Source organism: Microcaecilia unicolor, chromosome 6 (genome assembly GCF_901765095.1).
Source record: "Microcaecilia unicolor chromosome 6, aMicUni1.1, whole genome shotgun sequence".
NCBI lineage: Eukaryota > Metazoa > Chordata > Amphibia > Gymnophiona > Siphonopidae > Microcaecilia > Microcaecilia unicolor.
The window spans coordinates 71,900,586-71,920,435 of record NC_044036.1 but is presented as its reverse complement, the minus strand read 5'-3'; the positions used below and the strand labels follow the sequence as shown (position 1 = coordinate 71,920,435).

Here is a 19,850-nt window from a genome sequence, read left to right as displayed (position 1 = left end):
AGACCATGCTTGCCACCTCAGGCCTGAGAGATGGTTTGCACTGTAGGCATTCTTGATCGTAGTCTGCTCTTTCACACCAACAAAAGCCATTACAGTTGAACAATAAAACAAGGTATGTGCTTAATTAGTAAATAGGCCCCACTGCCAAACATGGCTTTCATTAAACTGTGCTGATATACATTAGTAAATGAGGTCCTAAATTTGTACCTGAAGCAATGGAGGGTGAAGTGACTTGTCCAAGATTATGAAGAGTAACAGTGAGAGAAATGGGATCTGAATCCCAACTGCCCTGGTTCTCAACCTACTGCTCTAACAATTACACAACTCATGTACTCTATAACTTATCCCTCTGTGTGTTGCTCTGAATTGGAAAAGATTTTGCCAGTGTCTCTCCCAACATACCTATGTGCATGATAAAGTTCATCCCCAATCCGGATTTTTATGTCTGGGAAACAGCTAGTTTTGTAAAGATGCAATAAATCTTCACCAAGCACAGACACAGGTTCCAGTTCAGCATGGTCTTTAAAAATAAAAGTTAAGAAAATGTAATGAACGCTTAGATTTATTTATCACCTTTTTGAAGGAATTCACTCAAAGCGATGTAGAGCAAGAATAAGACAATTACAGCAGTAAAAATGTTCAAATACAAAGTATCAAATAATCAGTAGGCACCAAGATATTTTTATCTTGAAGGGAGCTCACAATATAATCAATAAATAGAAGCTCTGCTTCCGTCCATTTTCAACATACATTTATCATAGCTTACTGAGCTCAGAATCACAGTATTTATTTATATAAATATTTTTATAAATGGATCTCTCAGATCAGCGCACCTTCCCCTAATAAGGCTAAATGAGCCTAGCATATGTCTAAAAGGGGCGTAGCGCAATCGTCATCGATCCTTAAATATTTTTCATATCTTTTTTTCTTTTTAAACCATTTATCTCTATTTTCAATTATTGCATCCAGTATTTTCACTAGGTTAAACAATATATTCAAGTACTTAACTTATCCGATTTTCTCATATCCGGTATTCAATTATTCTTATTTTCAAAGACTGGAGACCAGATGTCATACCGGAGAGCATATCTGAGGGCGCGTTTCTCTCAAAGAGAGTTATTATTAGGTTACAAGGATCATGAAGAACAGAACCGGCCAGTATGTATTCTACCATTTTCGTCTATGTCTAAATATATTATACAGATCATTATGACACATTGGCATGTTATCCAGATGGATGGACTTTTTGAGGAAAAGCCATTGATAGCTTTTACACGATCTAAAAATATCGGTGAAATGCTATCATGGAAGAAATTATATAGGAGTACGAATATGATATCTACGGCTACACAGACCAGATGTGAGCACTGTCAATGGTGTACTACAGCCATAGTAGGATCCTTATGGACTGATCCTCATTTGGGTAAACAAGTTTCTTCGAAGTTGGATTCAAATTGTAACACAAAGATGGCAGTATACGCTATTGAATGTCCCTGTAGGAAGATCTATGTGGGGCGTAGTATGCGACCGATAAGAATCAGATTGACAGAACATAAATCCAGGATTCTGAATAAAAAAGTGGAAGCACCCCTAGTTCAACATTGGGTGGATCATCATCATTCTATTTCAGACCTAAAATGGTGGATTATTGATCAAATTATAGAAGGGTGGGAGGGAGGAGATCTTGAAAGTATATTAAATTATAAAGAGCAATATTGGATATTTACTTTGGATACGATTGAACCTTCTGGACTAAATCGAGATAAATTGATTGGCAGACTCTTATATGAATGATACACAATGAAAGCTGAGCTTCTGTGATGATTTTGACTTTTGAATCTTTATTACTTGGTGGCCCGGGAGTTCAGGAGTGACGCTATACGTTAGTTTACGTTAGTATACGTCACCGGATATATAATCCGTAGTAAGTGTATGTCGGCCATCCCTGATGGAGATTGTTTGATAAGAGCGTGGTGAGTAAAGCTTAACTGCAGGTCGAAACATAGTGCTATATATAGATATATACTGATTATAAATCTCTTTATATACAGGAGACTACCTTGAAACAGCATTTTATAACGCGAAACATGGATCTGTGTCGGTATGACATCTGGTCTCCAGTCTTTGAAAATAAGAATAATTGAATACCGGATATGAGAAAATCGGATAAGTTAAGTACTTGAATATATTGTTTAACCTAGTGAAAATACTGGATGCAATAATTGAAAATAGAGATAAATGGTTTAAAAAGAAAAAAAGATATGAAAAATATTTAAGGATCGATGACGATTGCGCTACGCCCCTTTTAGACATATGCTAGGCTCATTTAGACTTATTAGGGGAAGGTGCGCTGATCTGAGAGATCCATTTATAAAAATATTTATATAAATAAATACTGTGATTCTGAGCTCAGTAAGCTATGATAAATGTATGTTGAAAATGGACGGAAGCAGAGCATCTATTTATTGACAAATACAAAGTATGGCATACTACTTACAACATCAACACAAAACATTTTAATAGACAGCATAGGGTATAAGCAAAGATGGAACATATGGATAAGTAAGATAGAGTAACAGGAGTGAAAAAATAAGGGATTAATTTAAGGAAGTTGCACATAAGGTCATCAATAGAAATCAAACAAAATAAAACATGGAAAAGAAAATAAGATGATACCTTTTTTATTGGACATAACTTAATACATTTCTTGATTAGCTTTCGAAGGTTGCCCTTCTTCATCAGATCGGAAATAAGCAAATGTGCTAGCTGACAGTGTATATAAGTGAAAACCTTCAAGCATTACTATGACAGTCTGACAGGGTGAGAGGATGGGGGTGGGTCGGAGGTATGCATAGGGACATCAAAGCATATCATTGATATTCTAACAGGATGGGTGTGGATAGGTGAGGGGTGGGGTGATCAACAGAGACATACAGCTTTATGGTTTATAATGGGCTAGGAACCCCAGGTCCTTGTTAAGTCCTTTCTGTTGGGTGTTAAAATATTCAATCATTCTGACTTCAAAGGTCTTACGTTCTTGTATGGTTTTAAAGTTACCTTTCAGGATTCTCACTGTGAAATCACTGGTACAGTGTCCTGGTTCTGTGAAGTGCTGTCCCACCGGGATGGGGGCCCTACTGGCTGTATTGTTCATGTGATGTCTATGTAAATTGAATCTTGTCTTAAGCATCCGGCCTGTTTCTCCAATATAGCATCCTGTTAGAATATCAATGATATGCTTTGATGTCCCCATGCATACCTCCGACCCACCCCCATCCTCCCACCCTGTCAGACTGTCAGAGTAATGCTTGAATGTTTTCACTTATATACACTGTCAACTAGCATATTTGCTTATTTCCGATCTGAGGAAGAAGGGCAACCTTCGAAAGCTAATCAAGAAATGTGTTAAGTTATGTCCAATAAAAAAAGGTATCATATTTTCTTTTCCATGTTTTATTTTGTTTGATTTCTATTGATAACCTTAAGAGTGGACTAACACGGCTACCACACTCCTTCACATAAGGTCAGAAAGGCGCTTGAATATTATCTTAGCTAGGGTATGAATGGATAAACATGTGTTTCTATGGTATGTGCAGCTGGTGCCACTCCTTGTATATGCAAGCGACTAGCAAGTTAGTTACTTCTTCCATTAAAGGCCTGGTTGAAAAGTGAAGCAATCACCTGCTTCCTGAAGTAAAGATAGTCTTGTATTACGTGAAGCCTTTCAGGGAGTGCATTCCAGAGTGTGAATGATATTTCAGAGAAGGCTCACTAGTGGGTATCACATTTTGTGATGTTCTTTGGAGAGGGTGTGGTTAGGAATACTCTTTGGGAGAAGCTTAGTGTCCTTGGAGGTTTGTATCCTGTTCAAGTACTCTGGGCCATTTCCTTTAATAGTCTTGACGATCAGAGTTTTAAATTTAGCCCCTGTATTGTACTGGTAGCCAGTGAAGTTTTTGCAAAAATGGTATGATGTGGTCACACTGCTTACAACCTTCTATTAGTCTTGCTACAGAATTCTGAATCAATGCTTTGTTGTAAGAAGTTTTTTAAAACAATTTAAGGCTTAACAGAATCTATGCAGTTAAAAATTAAAAAAAAAATTGAATAAAAATATTTACAGATCCTTTTATTAAGCAGTAAAAAAAAAAATTGGCCTAATGCAGGACATGCTAAAGTGTTCTGTGTTAGTGTGCACAAATGGCAAAACTATGCATGTGATATTTATTTTTTCTTAGTTGTTGCGGAGGAGGAGTTGTAGGGGAAGAGAACAGGTGTGGATGCACGCCAACATTACCACCATATTAACTGGTTAGTACACCCATAATACAGCAGAGTCCTTAGTGCCTCCTAAACAGGAGACAGTAAAAACTCCTGCAATAATTTTTTTTTTTAAATGGCCGTGTGCTAATGCCAATAGCGAACAGTGAGAAATAAAGCAAATAGAAAAAAAAGCCCTTGACGGCCATGCTAGAAATGGACTTATAGTGTGCGAGAAAAGCACAGCTTAGTAAAAGGACCCCTTTCTCTTTCCTTCATGTACAATTTCTCATTCATAAATACATTTTCTAAATCTTAAACATCCTTAGCTATCCCTGTATGTTTATGATATTGTCTTGTAAAATTGGATTCTTACAACAAATTACTCTCTTATGCATCATTCTTTGTTATGTATCCTATACTGTTTATTGTAAGCCACACTGAACTCAAACTTGTTCGGGATAATGTGGGATATAAATGTCACAAATAAATAAAGATATTTCTAACAGGTACAGCTGGCTCATGTGCTTTTCAAACAATCATGGAATGAATTTAATTTTTACAATAAAAATTCAAGGGTCCTTTTACAAAGGCGCGCTGAAAAATGGCTTGCGGTAGTGTAGGTGCGGGTTCTGGGCACGCACTGATCCATTTTTTAGCGTGCCTATAAAAAAAAAAGGCTTTTTTTTTTTCAGAAAATAGACATGCAGCAAAATCAAAATTGCCACGCATTCATTTTGGGTCTGATACCTTACTGTCAGCCATTGACCTATCGGTAAAGAATCCGGGCAGTAAGACCTACGTGCATCAAATACCACTTGGCAAGCGTCCGTTACAAGCACCCGAAAATAAAGATTTTTTTTTTTTCAGATGCACATATCAGATGTGCATCAAAAATGAAATTACCGCAAGAGCCACGCAGTAGTCGGGCAGTAACTCCATTTTGGCACATGTTGGGCGTGCGTAGACGCTTATGTGGCTTAGTAAAAGGGTCCCTCAATGTAGTGGCCAACCCAACAATATGCTGGGCACTGTATTCTGTAACACAAAATTATTTAGAACAATAAATAAATAAATCCAGTAGGGTTTGGGGGATAATAGAGTGGCAGAAATGTGTCAGTTTTGGAGCAACCTTTCTTAAGTTCATATGTATTTTTCACTCTTTTGAATCATTATTATGGAACCTTTGTAAAATGTATTCCTATTGATTTGGAAATGCTCAATAAAAATATATTTTTAAAATAAATACTGTCCAGAGCCAAAAATTAAACCTTTTGTTTTAAAAGGTCAGATTTACAAGTTTTCAAAGTTAAGCATTCCTGATTATGCTTTCACAAGACACTACAATAATTAAACTTATTTTAATTCATTTAAAAAATAAATGAGTTTTTAATCAACCCTTGTTACAAGTTAAATCTCATACACTCACACCATACATAAGGGAAGAAAGCTCTTACCTAGTCTCTTCTCATTCTCTCCCCCATCACTGTTTTCTTCTACAAATTCAGTTTGTGAAAGGGTTAAGCATAAACTATCTCTATCTGAAGCTCCATTTTGACAGAAAACAGGAGCACTGCCATTTCCAGAGCATTTTATATCAGATATTTCACTTTTCGCACAAATACTAAATATATCTTCATCTTCTGCATTCTTTACTTTAGTCTCCAGAATGTCTTGTTCAAAAGCTTTTACACTTCTATCTGATGAATACACAGCTCTAAAAGAAAAAAAGAAATGAAAACAAATCAAATACTTGCTTGAATGTCTCCTTCACGATCAAATTCAAATCGTTACCTAAAACTCTACTAGAATACTCTGCAAATTCAGAACCCTGGAACAGTCTGGTAGAAGCACTTCTGCTGCAATTTAAAAAATAGACTACATTCAATTGTTTAGTAAGGAATTACAATATCTATGATCAGCAATGCAGAGATCATTTAAGATGTGAGATTTCCATCTACTCTAATGGTTTTAAGAGTTATTTTGTTTGAAATACTGTCCAAGCCTTCTAATTTTAGACAAGGATGAGCCCAAGTCATTCTTCTGACTTCACATAATCATCTCATGACTTTTGTTTGTTTTACCTTTAAGTTCTTGAATTATCCAATGCCCTACAGGAAAGAAATTTGGAATAGACTAGAACAGATGAACTGGCACATTAAACATTTTCCAATGCAAGTAAAATTTCCTTGGAGGCCTCGATCTCAAATTACTTCTATTTGCTTTACAGGAACAATATCAAAAAACCAACAGATAAGCATAAGAAAATAAAATCAGTTCTAGCTGAGTCACTCAAATGTCACAAATTAAAAATAAAATCCTCCTGAAAGGCACAGAATGGTAGTAGCCTTTTCAGATAGTAAGGGCTGGTACTTTTGGATAAAGAAATCTTTACCATACTAAATCAATGCATTCCTACACACCACTAGAAACCATCAGAATTTAATGTGCTGTTATGACTGGAGATGTGTGAGCCCTTGTGCCCCGACTGAGCACGGCGAAGATGGAGAGATGCCGTACTCTGTCAGGCAGCCAGACAACCCCTAGCTTCACCTGGGAAGCGACCACCGTTCACCAAGAGTTGAGCCCTCAGCTGCAGGTGGCCACCAGGACTTCTGGAACCAGCGGGGTTGCACAGCCGCTGACCAGGATGGCAGGAATACAGACACAGTCCAGCACCAGAACTCCGAATAGGCAAGAATAGTCAAAAATCAGTTCAGGGTCAAGGCAGGCAGCAAACAAGCGAAATCCAAGCAGTAGCCAAGGTCCGGTACACAGGAAATCAGGAACAGGAGATAGCCGGCGAACAGCACTCCGACAGCAACTCCTCAGAACAATTGAGGCCGAAGCAAAGAAGGCCTGGAGGCAGTGCTTTAAATAGTGAAGCAATCAGAGCAAAGCAAACTCAGGTGCATCCAACATGGCAGCCCCCATAGGAGATCCTCCCACGACCAGATATGGAGTTCCTTCCTGTTCTCGTTTAGACAAGATGGCTGCCCCCTCCTGAGCTAGCCAAGATGGCTGCTGCTCTTGCTCCAAGCCAGATGACGGTTGCCGGGTTAGGAAACAGAAACCGACCCATCCCGGAGAAGTGTAGCAGAGCGTAACATGTGCCATGTTACAAGGTATGCAAAAAGAAGTAGGGATGGACAATGATCCTTCATAAATAATTCTACATACCTAAAATATGGTCCATTAGAGAGATTTATTACAAAGCACCATATGCAGTCTTGAAGGACCCGAGATGGGACTGTGCTTCAGTTGACTGACCACCTGCTTCAGGGGTCGTGAGATCTGTCAGATACAGTGGTGAAAGTATGCCAGAATGTAAAAGCTTTAGAGCAGTTAAATGTGGATTCAAGCCAGCAAAGCAGCTCTCGGATGCTCTATGATAAAGAGCAGGTCATGAAGCGCTTCTCTAACCCAGACCAATGTCTGTAAGTAAAGCAGCAGTTTGTCCAAGAGAGTGCATTATCACTATAAAGCACAAAACAAAACATCCAAAGGGCAAACAGCCAAAGTCTCAACTGAAATCAGTATGTATAAAGTACTGGGACCTTGGCAGATCCCCACGACCTCACATCCTTTAGCAGTGCCAAAAGGGATCTGCTTAAATAAATGGCTCCCACTCAAAGCAACAGTCTTCTTTCTATGTGCTAAGCCTCCTGTCCTTATTCACACTGCCCTAGTTGTAGGGGATGGGTTCAATTTTTCTTTCAATTCTGGGAGATCATGATGGATATCAGTCCTATCCATATCCATAGTGATATGGACAGGGTACTCAAGGAACTAGAAGATGTCCTGGCGGCTCCGCTGTCTGACCTCTTCAATGCTTCCCCAGAATCTGGTGTGGTCCTGGAAGACGAGAAGGGCGGATGTGGCCCCTCTGAGAGTGGTAGGAAGAGGTTGGTAATTACAGACCTGTCAGTCTGATCTCAGAGGTGAGTAAACTAATAGAAACACTTCTAAAGAGGAAGATCATGAGTTTCTCAAATCAAATGGCCTGCAGGACCTGAGGCAACATAGCTTCACTAGAGGCAGTTCGTCAGACGAATCCGATTGATTTTTTTTTTAACTGGGTGACCAAACAAATGTGGGAGAGCCCTAAATGTAGTGTACTTGGATTTTAGCAAAGCATTTGACACAGTTCTGCACAGGCGACTGATTAATGAACTGAGTACCCTCGGAATGGCTAAAGTGACTGGGTTAGAAATTGCTTAAATGGGAGGAGACAGAGGGTAGTGGTAAATGGAGCTTGCTCTGAGGATAGGGATGTTATCAGTGGTGTACCACAAGGATCAGTCCTCGGGAAGACTCTTTTTAACATCTTTGTGAGTGATATTGTGGAAGGGCTGCCTGGTAAGGTCTGCCTCTTTGCAGATGATACCAAACTCTGTAATAGGGTGGACACCCCCGAGGGTGCGGATGGCTTGAGGAAGGCCTAGCAAAGCTTGAAGAATGGTCCAATAATTGGCAACTCAAATTTAATTCTAAGAAATGCAAGGTCATACACTTGGGTTACAAGAATCCAAGGGCACGGTACAATAGCAGAGGAGAAGTGCTTCTGTGTACGAAAGAAGAGCGGGACTTGGGGGTGATTGTGTCCGATGACCTTAAGGTGGCCGAACAGGTAGAAAAGGCAATGGTCAAAGCCAGAAGGATGCTTGGGTGCATAAGGAGAGGAATGACCAGCAGGAAAAAAAAAAAAAAAAAGAGGTGATAGTGCCCATGTAGAAGTCTCTGATGAGGCCCCATTTAGAGTACTGCATGCAATTCTGGAGACCACACCTACGGAAAGATATAAACAGGATGGAGTCGGTCCAGAGGGCGGCTACAAAATTGGTAAATAGTCTCTGCCATAAAACTTATGGGGACAGGCTTAGGAACCGCCACATATATACGCTGGAAGAAAGGAGGGAGAGAGGGGATATGATAGAGACGAATAATTACCTCAGTTGAATTACTGTACAGGAGGTGAGCCTTTTTCAAATGAAGGAAAACTCTGGAATGAAAGGGTATAGGAAGAAGTCGAGAGGAAATACACTTAGGAGGAAACTAAGAAAATACTCCTTCACAGAAAGGGTGGTGGATGCGTGGAATGGCCTCCCGGTGGAGGTAGTGGAGACAATGACTGTGTCAGAATTTCAGATTTACCCTTCAATCCAACCATTTCCTGCCCCTATGGCAATTTCAAAGTTCTCGTGGTGGCTGCCTAACTATACAAATAAGGGCTCTGGAATCTCAACGTGGGGACAAGATTAAGATGCAGGGAGGAGATATTTAGAAACTGAGCAATGTTTGAAGAAAGAGGAGCCATTTCTAGAAAAATGGGCTCCATCTTAACCATGGTGGAAACAGATTTCTGGCATCAACATTTAAAAAGAAGATAGAGCAGCTTTCAAACTAGAACAGGTAGAAACAGTAGATCAGGTGCAAGAGTTAGAATATGTAGAACTAAATTAAAAGTTAGATAGAATGGTACAAATCATCTCTCAGCGACTGGTAGAAGACTAGCACTATATGTTAACGACAGTCTCAACTGAAATAGAATTAAGATTCTGCACAAAACCAGCATTTTTAAACGCAACCACAACCAGCTGAACTAGGCCCCACTATATAAATTTTGTTCAGAGGTATTCTAATATATTATATATATATATATATATATACATATATATAATGAAACCATGCTACCCCTCCTCACCACTTTTCCTAGCCCAGCCAGCTTATTAGAATACCTCTGAACAAAATTTAAAGCTTTAGCATCTCTTTCTTAGGGGCTTGTTAGCAAATTGTCTTATGAACAGAGAACAGCAAGTTGGAGGCCCGAGTAGCAGGAAGACAGATTAACAAAGGGGGCCAAGAGTTTTAAAAATACACCTAATAACTAACTCCCTTAATGATGCCAGTATTTTTAGTAGTATTACCACTTTAATATCAGCTTAGGATAGGTCAAAGTTAGGTCTAGAGAACTAAAGAGTATTGGGAATCCTCCTCATTTTGTTGATGTTAATGCCATTTTTTTCCTTTTTTTTTTTTTTCTTATTTTGATCTATTTCTTGCTTTCTGGGTTTCTTCCTTCTTATTTTTCATCTTTTCTGTCTTTAAGGACCCAGTGATCAATTTTAGGTGCCCAGGTTTCATGGGCTTGCTGGGCACAAGTCAAAATGTTTTGGAGTTGCAGAAACAGCTATGATACATGGATCACAGTTACATACAGTTTTGTGCAATTATTTTCCTAAAATGTAGACGTACTGCAAACAAAGAAAAATCACAAACTTACTGCAGGAATGTTTTAAATTGCGTTGGTTTGATGTTGTCTATATGAATAGGTCCGTCGTTGTTTAAATTTAAGGCACGTGAACTGAAGACTGGAACCCTAGCTCGAAGCACAGCCTTGTGAGCTCTGAACAATGTGCGGTCAACACAAAAAGTGACATCTGCTTGGGTTTCCTCTTTTAGAAGCCTACAAAAGAATGACAAATCAACATTATGTTGCAGTATTCACAAATTAGCAATATGCTTCATAGTATATCTGCAATAACGTTACAATTTTAAACAAGCAGAGAATATTTAAACCATTTTAACAATGCTCATTCCATTTTTTTAAATACAGAAACAACTAAAAATTACTATCATGGTAGCAATATATGTGAAGAAAACTCATTTTGTAGTCATTTCTGTTCTATTCATCTCCAGCAGTTGACCAAGGGCAGCTGTGCTTGTCATTAATATGTGTACCTCAAACACCATTTGAATGTCATCACTGAACGCCAGCTTGATATACAATACTTTGTAAAACAATATTTTCATAGCTCAAGCTTTAGGTTTTATTACAGGAGAATCTTATCCCTTGAAAAAAAAAAAACCAACAAGAGTTACAATAAAACCTTTATACAAAACAAAAATCTGAGTAAATAAATAGCATACATTAATCTTTAAAAACCAGCCAAGTCTCAAGATCATACCTTCCCTCTGTCAAGGCACTTGTCATCCAAACACCGACTGAAGTGGGAGTGGTATATTAAAAAGGATTAAAAGATGAAAATACTGTTTCTTTCTGGAAAAGGTTGGCTCCTTAAACGATTGTGCTTTTTTTGATAAATTAGGCCTCTCTCACAAAGAATGGGGGAGAAAACATACTTGTGTGTAAAATTAAGGATCCTAGCTTAATGTACAACTATGAGCAGGGAAGCAAAAATCCTGGGAGCTGGATGACCTGGGCACTAAGGGGTCCTCTTACTAAGGCACGTTAGAAAGTTGCCGGCGCTGTAATTACTGTGTGAGTTTGCCGCACACTTCGGCCACTTTCTAGCGTGCTTGAACAATGGCTGCGGTCAGCTCTTTTTTTTATGGCCATGTGGTAATTTCCCATTAGCACATGGCCATTAGTAAGGGATCCCACACTACTCAAGCATTAATCAGCTAGCACACACTCATGTGCCTGAGCTACTTGATTAGAGCAGGCACACTTACTCTTCACCCCCTCCAGATACCCTCCCGCGTTAAAAGAAACCAAGAAAAAGGCAATAAGTAGGCATCAATTGTCTATTTAATGTATTTCCAGCACTGACAAAATAACAGCTTATTAAATAGCTAAATACAGATAAGTTAACAAGTCAGTAAGTGTGAAACAGCAGGCAGTTCCTATTCTCTACAGTGCTCTAAATGTGAGCTAATCATGCACATACATAAACAGCCTGCAAATATGATACCTCCAATTATAAACTGGTGGCAGAGCCCTCACACTGTTCAATTCCAGTAAATTAACAAAACAAACGCAGGCAACCAGGTGTTTTAATAAAGTACAACATGATTCAAAATATAAAGAGCTTTTATTTTGTCCACCATCACAACAGATAATCTGTTGACAAGGCTCTCCCAATGGCTCAATGCTACTGCTAGTACAGCAAGCTCATGAGAAACATCCAATGTCCCTCTGAAGTGATAACTGAACTCAAGCTATTCTAGAGGGCTGATTCTCAGAACACCGCCAGGAAATACCACAGGAGCAGCATAAAAAAAAAAAAAACTTCACAATGCTCAACACTAATAGCATGCAAATTATATGCACGCTGTTAGTGTGGAGCATTGAGAAGTCAAGGGGATGGAATGTGCCTGGAGCACTCACATATGCAACTGCTTAGTTCTGGGCTCCTATTCCTAGATAGCTTGCTATGTTTGGCCGCTAAGAAACTAGGTTTTTTTGTGTGTGTGTGTTTTGCACTTGACTGGAATTACAGAAGATTTAGGTGACTCTTTCACTGGTTTCTACACACTTTGCGTTAACACTGTGCCGTTAATTCTTGCCACTAGGTACCCCAATTGCTTTCACAATTACCTTTGCAGTACCTTCATCGCCATCTCTGAGCTGGCAGTAAGGGCACAGTCTACTTCTGTGCTGTTCTTTGAGAACAGGGGTGGGGTACGGGATGAGCTCTTTTCCTGTGATTTGCAGCCTTTTCAGGTGCAAGTGCTGTTTCCCCATGCTAGTGCCCTTTTAAGCATTCTTCTATGTGATATAACACCAGCGCTAATCACTTCTACTGCCCTGAGTTAAGAACCTTGATTCACAATTCCTTTTTACAAGAATAAGAGCTGTTAATGTTTGGGCACATCCAGATGGTCCCAAGACGGCTCATCCTCAAGTCCCCTCACAAAAGGAAGCAGTATTAGTCAGATCCTTGACAATATAATTTACCAGTTATTTACTCTTCTACTGTTTGAGGACCCGATGCACAAAGCTTTAGACCAGTTGTAGTCTGTCTAAAACAAACGTTATTTAGAATGTAATGCACAAAGGGGTCCCTTTTACCATTCCCCATAGCAGCTACCGACTACTCTATGCAAATGCATTGCAAAAAGCTCATTAGTATTACAATGAGCATTCCAAGCAGACTGCTCCCCATGATAGGTGCTCACAGACACCCGACCTGACCTCATTCCGGCCCCCTCCCCAGCAAAATATCTCTGGTGGTTCAGTAGACCCCCCAACCACCAAAAATCACCATGGTAGTATAGTGACCCCCTCCCCTTACATCTACAGTTGGAGACAGACGCAACACCTCCTCCCTCGCCTTCTCAAAATAGCGGCATCCAGCCCCTACCCATTGCATTCTGGGATGCACTGGAAGGGGCTAAGCACCATACAAGGAAAAAAAAATCTTCAGCACAGTGTTTCCCAGCCATGTTGCATTGGGGTGCAGAACTTTTCATGTTTTATTTTAAATTTTAGTTTTAATAGAAAATTGTGTTTATCAACTATGATTTGAGGTTATCAGTATTACTATCATAATTACTCTTTTTAAATATCTGTTCATCATTTGCTACATTTTTCCTATACTGTTTTCTTATTGTGGTGAGATGCCTTTTCTTCATGCCTTCACTATTATTATTATAGAAGTCAACAAGCTATATCACAATAAAACACCATTCACCCAGTACAGTCAAGATTCCTAGGAAGAACTTCTTCACTGGCCAGCATTAAGGGCCCTCTCACTCCCAACCCAACATGTAACGTATTATAGAAGGAAGATTGGCTCAAGAGGTTGGTGCATATAAGGCAATAAGCAGAAGTGGCTAAAAAACAGATCTGCTGGTTCTAAATTACTCCACCTTAGGTTGCAGATCCAGTTTTTATCCACTCCTACAGATGAAAATAATCAAATTCCCTGTGCTGTTCTAACAGCACTTTAAAATTAGCTCCAGAACAGAACAGGGAAATAAAGTCCCAATGATCAAACTAAATAGCATGCAAATTTATGTGTGCTATTAGTTTTGATCATCAGGGTACTTCTGTGGGAGGATTGTGCCTGGGCATGAACCAAAGGCCCAATCCTCCCACAGAAGTTTTCTGACAGGTCCAGGATGTCAAAAAAAAAAAAAAAGCCAAGACCTGTCAAGCACAAGGGGCTGGAGGACTAGTGGACCTCCAGGCCCCACCCCACCCCCACACGCAAGGGGCTTGAGGTAAAGTGAACCTCCATCCCCTCCCACCTAGACACAAAGGACTGGGGGGGTCCAGTGGACCTCCAGCTCCCCCCCCCCAAGACAGTTTCCCTGGTGGCCCAATGGTCTAGTGCCCCTCCCAAACCCCTTCCTGTACTTTTTGAAGCAGAAGGGAGTAGCACTCCCTCCTCCTGTGAGCGCTGTCTTCAAAATGGCAGCATTCTGGGATGAACTGAGCAGAGTTCAGTACTATAAGGGATTTTCTCAGTTATATGGTATTGAAGCCCCGCCGGGTGCATCCCAGGATACACTGGATGAGACACCGGCATTTTTAAGGTGGCTGTCATAGGAAGACTCCCTCCTCCTGCTTCAAAAGGTAGGGGGGGCTTAGGAGGGCACTAGGTCGACTGGGCCACCAGGGAAACTGTTTCGCATGCTGGACAGAGCTCGCAATTCATTCCAATGCTGCACAATCCCTAACATCATAGGGCGAAGGCCAACACGAGTGCTAGTCTGGAGCTAATGGCCTCTAGCACCCGCGTTTGCCTTTGACCATCAACCCAACAGTGAGGTCCTCCACCTGTAAAGGAAGAAAGGGCGGCAGTGTTCAGCAGAAGGCAAAAAAATAAAAGGTTGATCTATGTACATATTTTATTTTTGTTACATTTGTACCCCGCACTTTCCCACTCATGGCAGGCTCAATGCGGCTTACATGGGGCAATGGAGGGTTAAGTGACTTGCCCAGAGTCACAAGGAGCTGCCTGTGCCTGAAAAGGGAATCGAACTCAAGTTCCTCAGGACCAAAGTCACCACCCTAACCACTAGGCCACTCCTCCAGCTGATCCTCAGATTTCCTCCATTCAAAGCAAAAATCAGCAAATCCTGCAATTTAACCTGTGCAATCAAAACAAACAAAAACAGATAAACCAGGATCTTATTTACGGTAGCAATCTGGAGATCTTGTCTTTGCCTATTTCCCCCCAAACACCTGCAGTCAAAGCACCTGGCACTGTTTGGGCCCAGCCCACACCTTAGTTTCCGTTCTAGGCCCTAATTTGTCAAACGCTAGCTTGTTAAGATAAAGCAGCAGGTCTAGAGAACAGCAGACAGACTCTCTCCTTCTTGGCTAGTAGGAGCCATACCTGAGCAGGTCACTGCTAAGCTGGTTTGCTAACATTTCCTTTAGTCTCCGCCGTTCTATAACATCTTTCTCCTGGACTCTCTGTAGCACTCCTTGGCTCAACATCCTCTGATCCGAGGTGGCCATCTTCCAGAAATATACCTTCTTCCCTCCACACTAGAAGCGTCCCAGTCAAGGCTGCTGAAAGCACGGCCAGGAGGGCAGCGAGCGTACCTCCATCGCTCTCCTCCTCTCTGACATACTCTGGTCACAATCTGAACGAAACAACCGTAGTCGCTTCCAACTAAAATTGCCGGAGCCAAACACGCCCCCTCCCACAGCCATTAACGGCGAAGCCTCTCTAACATTGTCCACGGGTCCGGACAGGGCCAGGAAAGTGAACAACACCATGGCACCTCCTCAAAAACAAGGCACACGCCGGCTTCATGACGTCACCGCTCTGAAACCGTTCAGTGGAACGGGCCTCCCAATCCTCACTCCCCACGGCCGCTCGCTGCATTTTGATTGGACGCTGCCTCCTGTGCTTGTTAATAGTCGTCCTGGGGGACCGGCCTGAGCCTCCTCGGACCTTCCGTGTAAACAAGAAAGTTTTGGCAACGCATGCCCGCACCATAGGGTTTCTGGGGACAGTGGGGAGGAGCCAATTCTTTTGTTGAAGTGGAAGTTTAAAGTACCAAAGGAAGTTCGGGGCCCCTGTAAATATTGAATCGGTAAATTCTATAACCCCTAGCGCAGTAGTTCTCAGCCCAGTTCTTTGGGCATACACAGCAGCCAGTCAGGTTTTTAGGATATCCGACCACAAGGAACGTGCATGTGATAGATACATCTATCTTATGCATATTCGTGTGGATATCCTGAAAACGCCATTGGCTGGGTGTGCAAAGGAGGACTGGGTCAAGAAACACTTTTAACCCATGGGCGTAGCCAGACAACAGATTTTGGGTGGGCCTAGGCAAGAAGTGGGTGGGCACCAAGTGTTGTTCCCCACACACACCACCACCAAGAAAATATCCCAGTTGGCGGGGAAAACGCTTCTTTCTACCTTGGCAGTCTGCAGCAGGCATGCGCAGGTGCCGGTATCGTGGAGAATAGCATTTTCGTTACTGTCTTCAGCTGGCGGAGCTTGGGATCCCCACCAGCTACTGCTAAACGTATGCTACTGTTGGGTGGGCCTGAGCCCTAAGTGGGTGGGCCCTGGCCCACCTGTGGCTACGCCACTGCCATGTACATCAATTTTTCAGGCAGTATCTGGAAGAGGAGACAACAGATGTCAGAAATAAGTATTTTTGCCTGAACCAAGGATTTACTGCAAAAAACAATTTTTATAACAAAACAAAATACAACTGAGAATTATATAAAACATAAAATATAAAACATAATTATATCATTGGCAGAAGAGAATAAATACTAAATCATAATCAGTTTATAATTGACAGAAAAAAATCATAACACCCCATTGATGAGATAGTATATTAAGGGGCACTTTTACTAAGGTGCAGTAGGCCTAGCATGGGTAGAAGGGTGACCATTTTGTGGTAACATAATTAATAAATGTAAAAATCTTTTTGTTATTAATGGATATAGTCAGGTGAATTTTTGAAAGAGAAGGGCGCCCATCTTTCGACTCAAATCGGGAGATGGGCGTCCTTCTTGCAAGTTCGCCCAAATCGGCATAATTGAAAGCCAATTTTGGGCGCCCTCAACTGCCTTCCATCGCGGGGACGACCAAAGTTCACGGGGGTGTGTCGGCAGTGTAGCGAAGGCGGGACTGGGGCGTGCTGAGATGGCCGTCCTTGGCCGATAATCGAAAAAAGAAGGGCGTCCCTGACGAGCATTTGGCCGACTTGGTCCATTTTTTTTCATGACCAAGCTTCAAAAAGGTGCCCGAACTGACCAGATGACCACCGGAGGGATTCGGGGATCACTTCCCCTTATTACCCAAGTAGTCACTAACCCCCTCCCACCCTGAAAAAAATCTTTTAAAATACTTTTTTGCCAGCCTCAAATGCCATACTCAGGTCCATCGCAGCAGTATGCAGGTACCTGGAGCAGTTGTAGTGGGTGCAGTGTACTTCAGGTAGGCAGACCCAGGCCCATCCCTCCCACCTGTTACACTTGTGGTGGTAAATGTGAGCTCTCCAAAACCCACCAGAAACCCACTGTACCCACATGTAGGTGCCCCCCTTCATTCCTAAGGGCTATGGTAGTGGTGTACAGTTGTGGGGTTTGGGGGGCTCAGCAACCAAGGTAAGGGAGCTATGCACCTGGGACCTTTTTCTGAGGTCCACTGCAGTACCCCCTAGGGTGCCCGGTTGGTGTCCTGGCATGTCAGGGGGACCAGTGCACTACGAATGCTGCCTCCTCCCACGACCAAATGGCTTGGATTTGGTCATTTTTGAGATGGGCGTCCTCAGTTTCCATTATCGCCGAAAACCGGGGACAACCATCTCAAAAATGACCTAAGGACGATCATCTCTAAGGTCAACCTAAATTTCATGATTTGGGCGTCCCCAACCGTATTATCGAAACGAAAGATGGACACCCATCTTGTTTCGCTAATACGGGTTGCCCCGCCCTTTTACGGGGCCGTCCTGCGAGGACACCCTCATGAAAACTTGGGCACCCCATTCAATTATGCCCCTCAGTGTGTTCTACATTTTTATTAAGCCATATTCCTAGATATTTTAATTGAATTGGGGACCATTTAAAGTTGTGTGCTCCAATATTATGTTGTCTAGTATACTGATTGTCATGATTTCCCATTTCCCATTTATTTAGTACCCTGAGAAAGTGGAGAAATTATTTACTGTAATTATCAAACGTTTGATGGATAATTCTGGCTGGGATAGGAACAGAAGGCGATCGTCTTCATATGTAGCAACTTTTATCTTAGTACTATAGTGCCTATCCCCATATTCTCCAAATTCTCTACTCCTACACCTCGGACTCTATGGACTCTTCCCCCCCAGAATTCCTCTCTGGCACAGACAGCAACTTGGTTCTGTAAGCATAGCCTCTCTTAATGTTTCTAAATCAGAAAAAATGCATTTCCCCAAACCTTATTGTGCAATCCCTTAAACCCCACCCCCCGTTCTTCAAGGTCATACTATGACCTACACTGATAAACTACGTGTTCTGGGAGTCATCTTTGACCACAAACTCATATTTAAAATTACATTGACAAAATCTTCCAGTTTTCCTTTTTTGTCTTACAACAGATCTGCTCAGTTAAGCCCTGTCTTCCAGTTTCAAATATCCGCACCTATCTTGTAATCACTCACTTGGATTACAGTCACACATTGTTTTCGGGCTTACCTCTATCTTCATTAAAGCGTTTGCAGCTTGTTCAGTCTACTGCCATCAAACTTTTATTCAATGCTCACAAATTCGATCAAGTTACTCCATTACTCAAACAAGTTACCTGTTTCCTACTGGATCACTTACAAACCACTCCTCCTGCTTTCCAAAGGTCTTCTTCCATCTGCCCAGAACACATTTCCAATTTACTCATTCCATATTCTTCTCCATGGCTTTTATGCTCTTCCCAACAGGCCTTTCTTCATCTCCCTTCCTCTTCTACCATAAGGCTTGATATCACTCGAGCAATGGCCTTCACTTAGCCATGCCCGAACTCTGGAACAGTTTACCTTCTCTTCTTAAATCCAAATCCTCATACCCCATCTTCAAGAAGCTTATAAAATTTTGGCTTTTCTGTCAGGCCTTTCCCTTATGATGCAGGGTACTCATTCTTCAATACCTTTTTTTTCTTTCCTTTCTTCTTTTCTCCCTCTCTATTTCTAACCTATTGCTCATTGTGAACTTTTATTGTTAACCACCTAGCTGCCATATAGTGATTGGCAGTATATCAAATAAGAGGAAATAAAAATATTGGAATGCTGTCCAATTGCCAATAGTAGTGGTTCCAAAGTCAGATTAAAGAGTACTGAGGAGAGAGAACAATCTTGTCTCGTGCTTCTTTTAAGTTGTATTGGGTTGGTAATGTTACTATTAAACATGATTCTTGAGGTTGGTGAACGATAAAGAATTTTAAACCAATTTGAAAAATCATCTCCTAGACTGAACCAATTTATGATCTTAAGTGAAATTAGGTTTCAACAATATCCCACAGATTCTATATAGTACGACTAGAGTTGCATATGCAAATCTACACTTATTCTGATTTGCATGCACAACTCAATTTGTTAGCAAGCCAATCAGTGCCAATAACTGGGTTTTAACTAGGTATTATCGGTACTAATTGGCACTAATTAGAATTTATACACAATACTCACTAAGTGTATTCTATAAAGAAATCCGCATAAATTCTACCATGCGGATCCCAAAAAGGGGCGTGGCTATGGGAGCAGCACAGGTGGGTTGTGAGCATTCCTAAAATTTATGCGCATTGTTATAGAATAACCCGTTCTGTGCCTAAAGTTAGGTGTGGGCATTTACACCAGGTTTTCATTGGCGTAATTTGCTGCGCCTAAATTCTAGTTGA

The 19,850-nt window shown here is 41.2% G+C and overlaps 1 protein-coding gene across 1 annotated transcript in view; it reads right to left on the bottom strand.

Moving 5' to 3' along the window:
• The window catches only part of KIAA1107 (KIAA1107 ortholog), a 195,734-nt gene extending 179,970 nt beyond the window's left edge, over positions 1–15,764 (bottom strand). Inside the window, 4 exon segments of the mRNA XM_030205681.1 lie at positions 403–520; positions 5,718–5,977; positions 10,544–10,726; positions 15,351–15,764. Coding sequence (XP_030061541.1) covers positions 403–520; positions 5,718–5,977; positions 10,544–10,726; positions 15,351–15,475 — 686 coding nt within the window. The 5' untranslated portion in view covers positions 15,476–15,764.
• Positions 15,765–19,850: the final 4,086 nt, after the last annotated feature.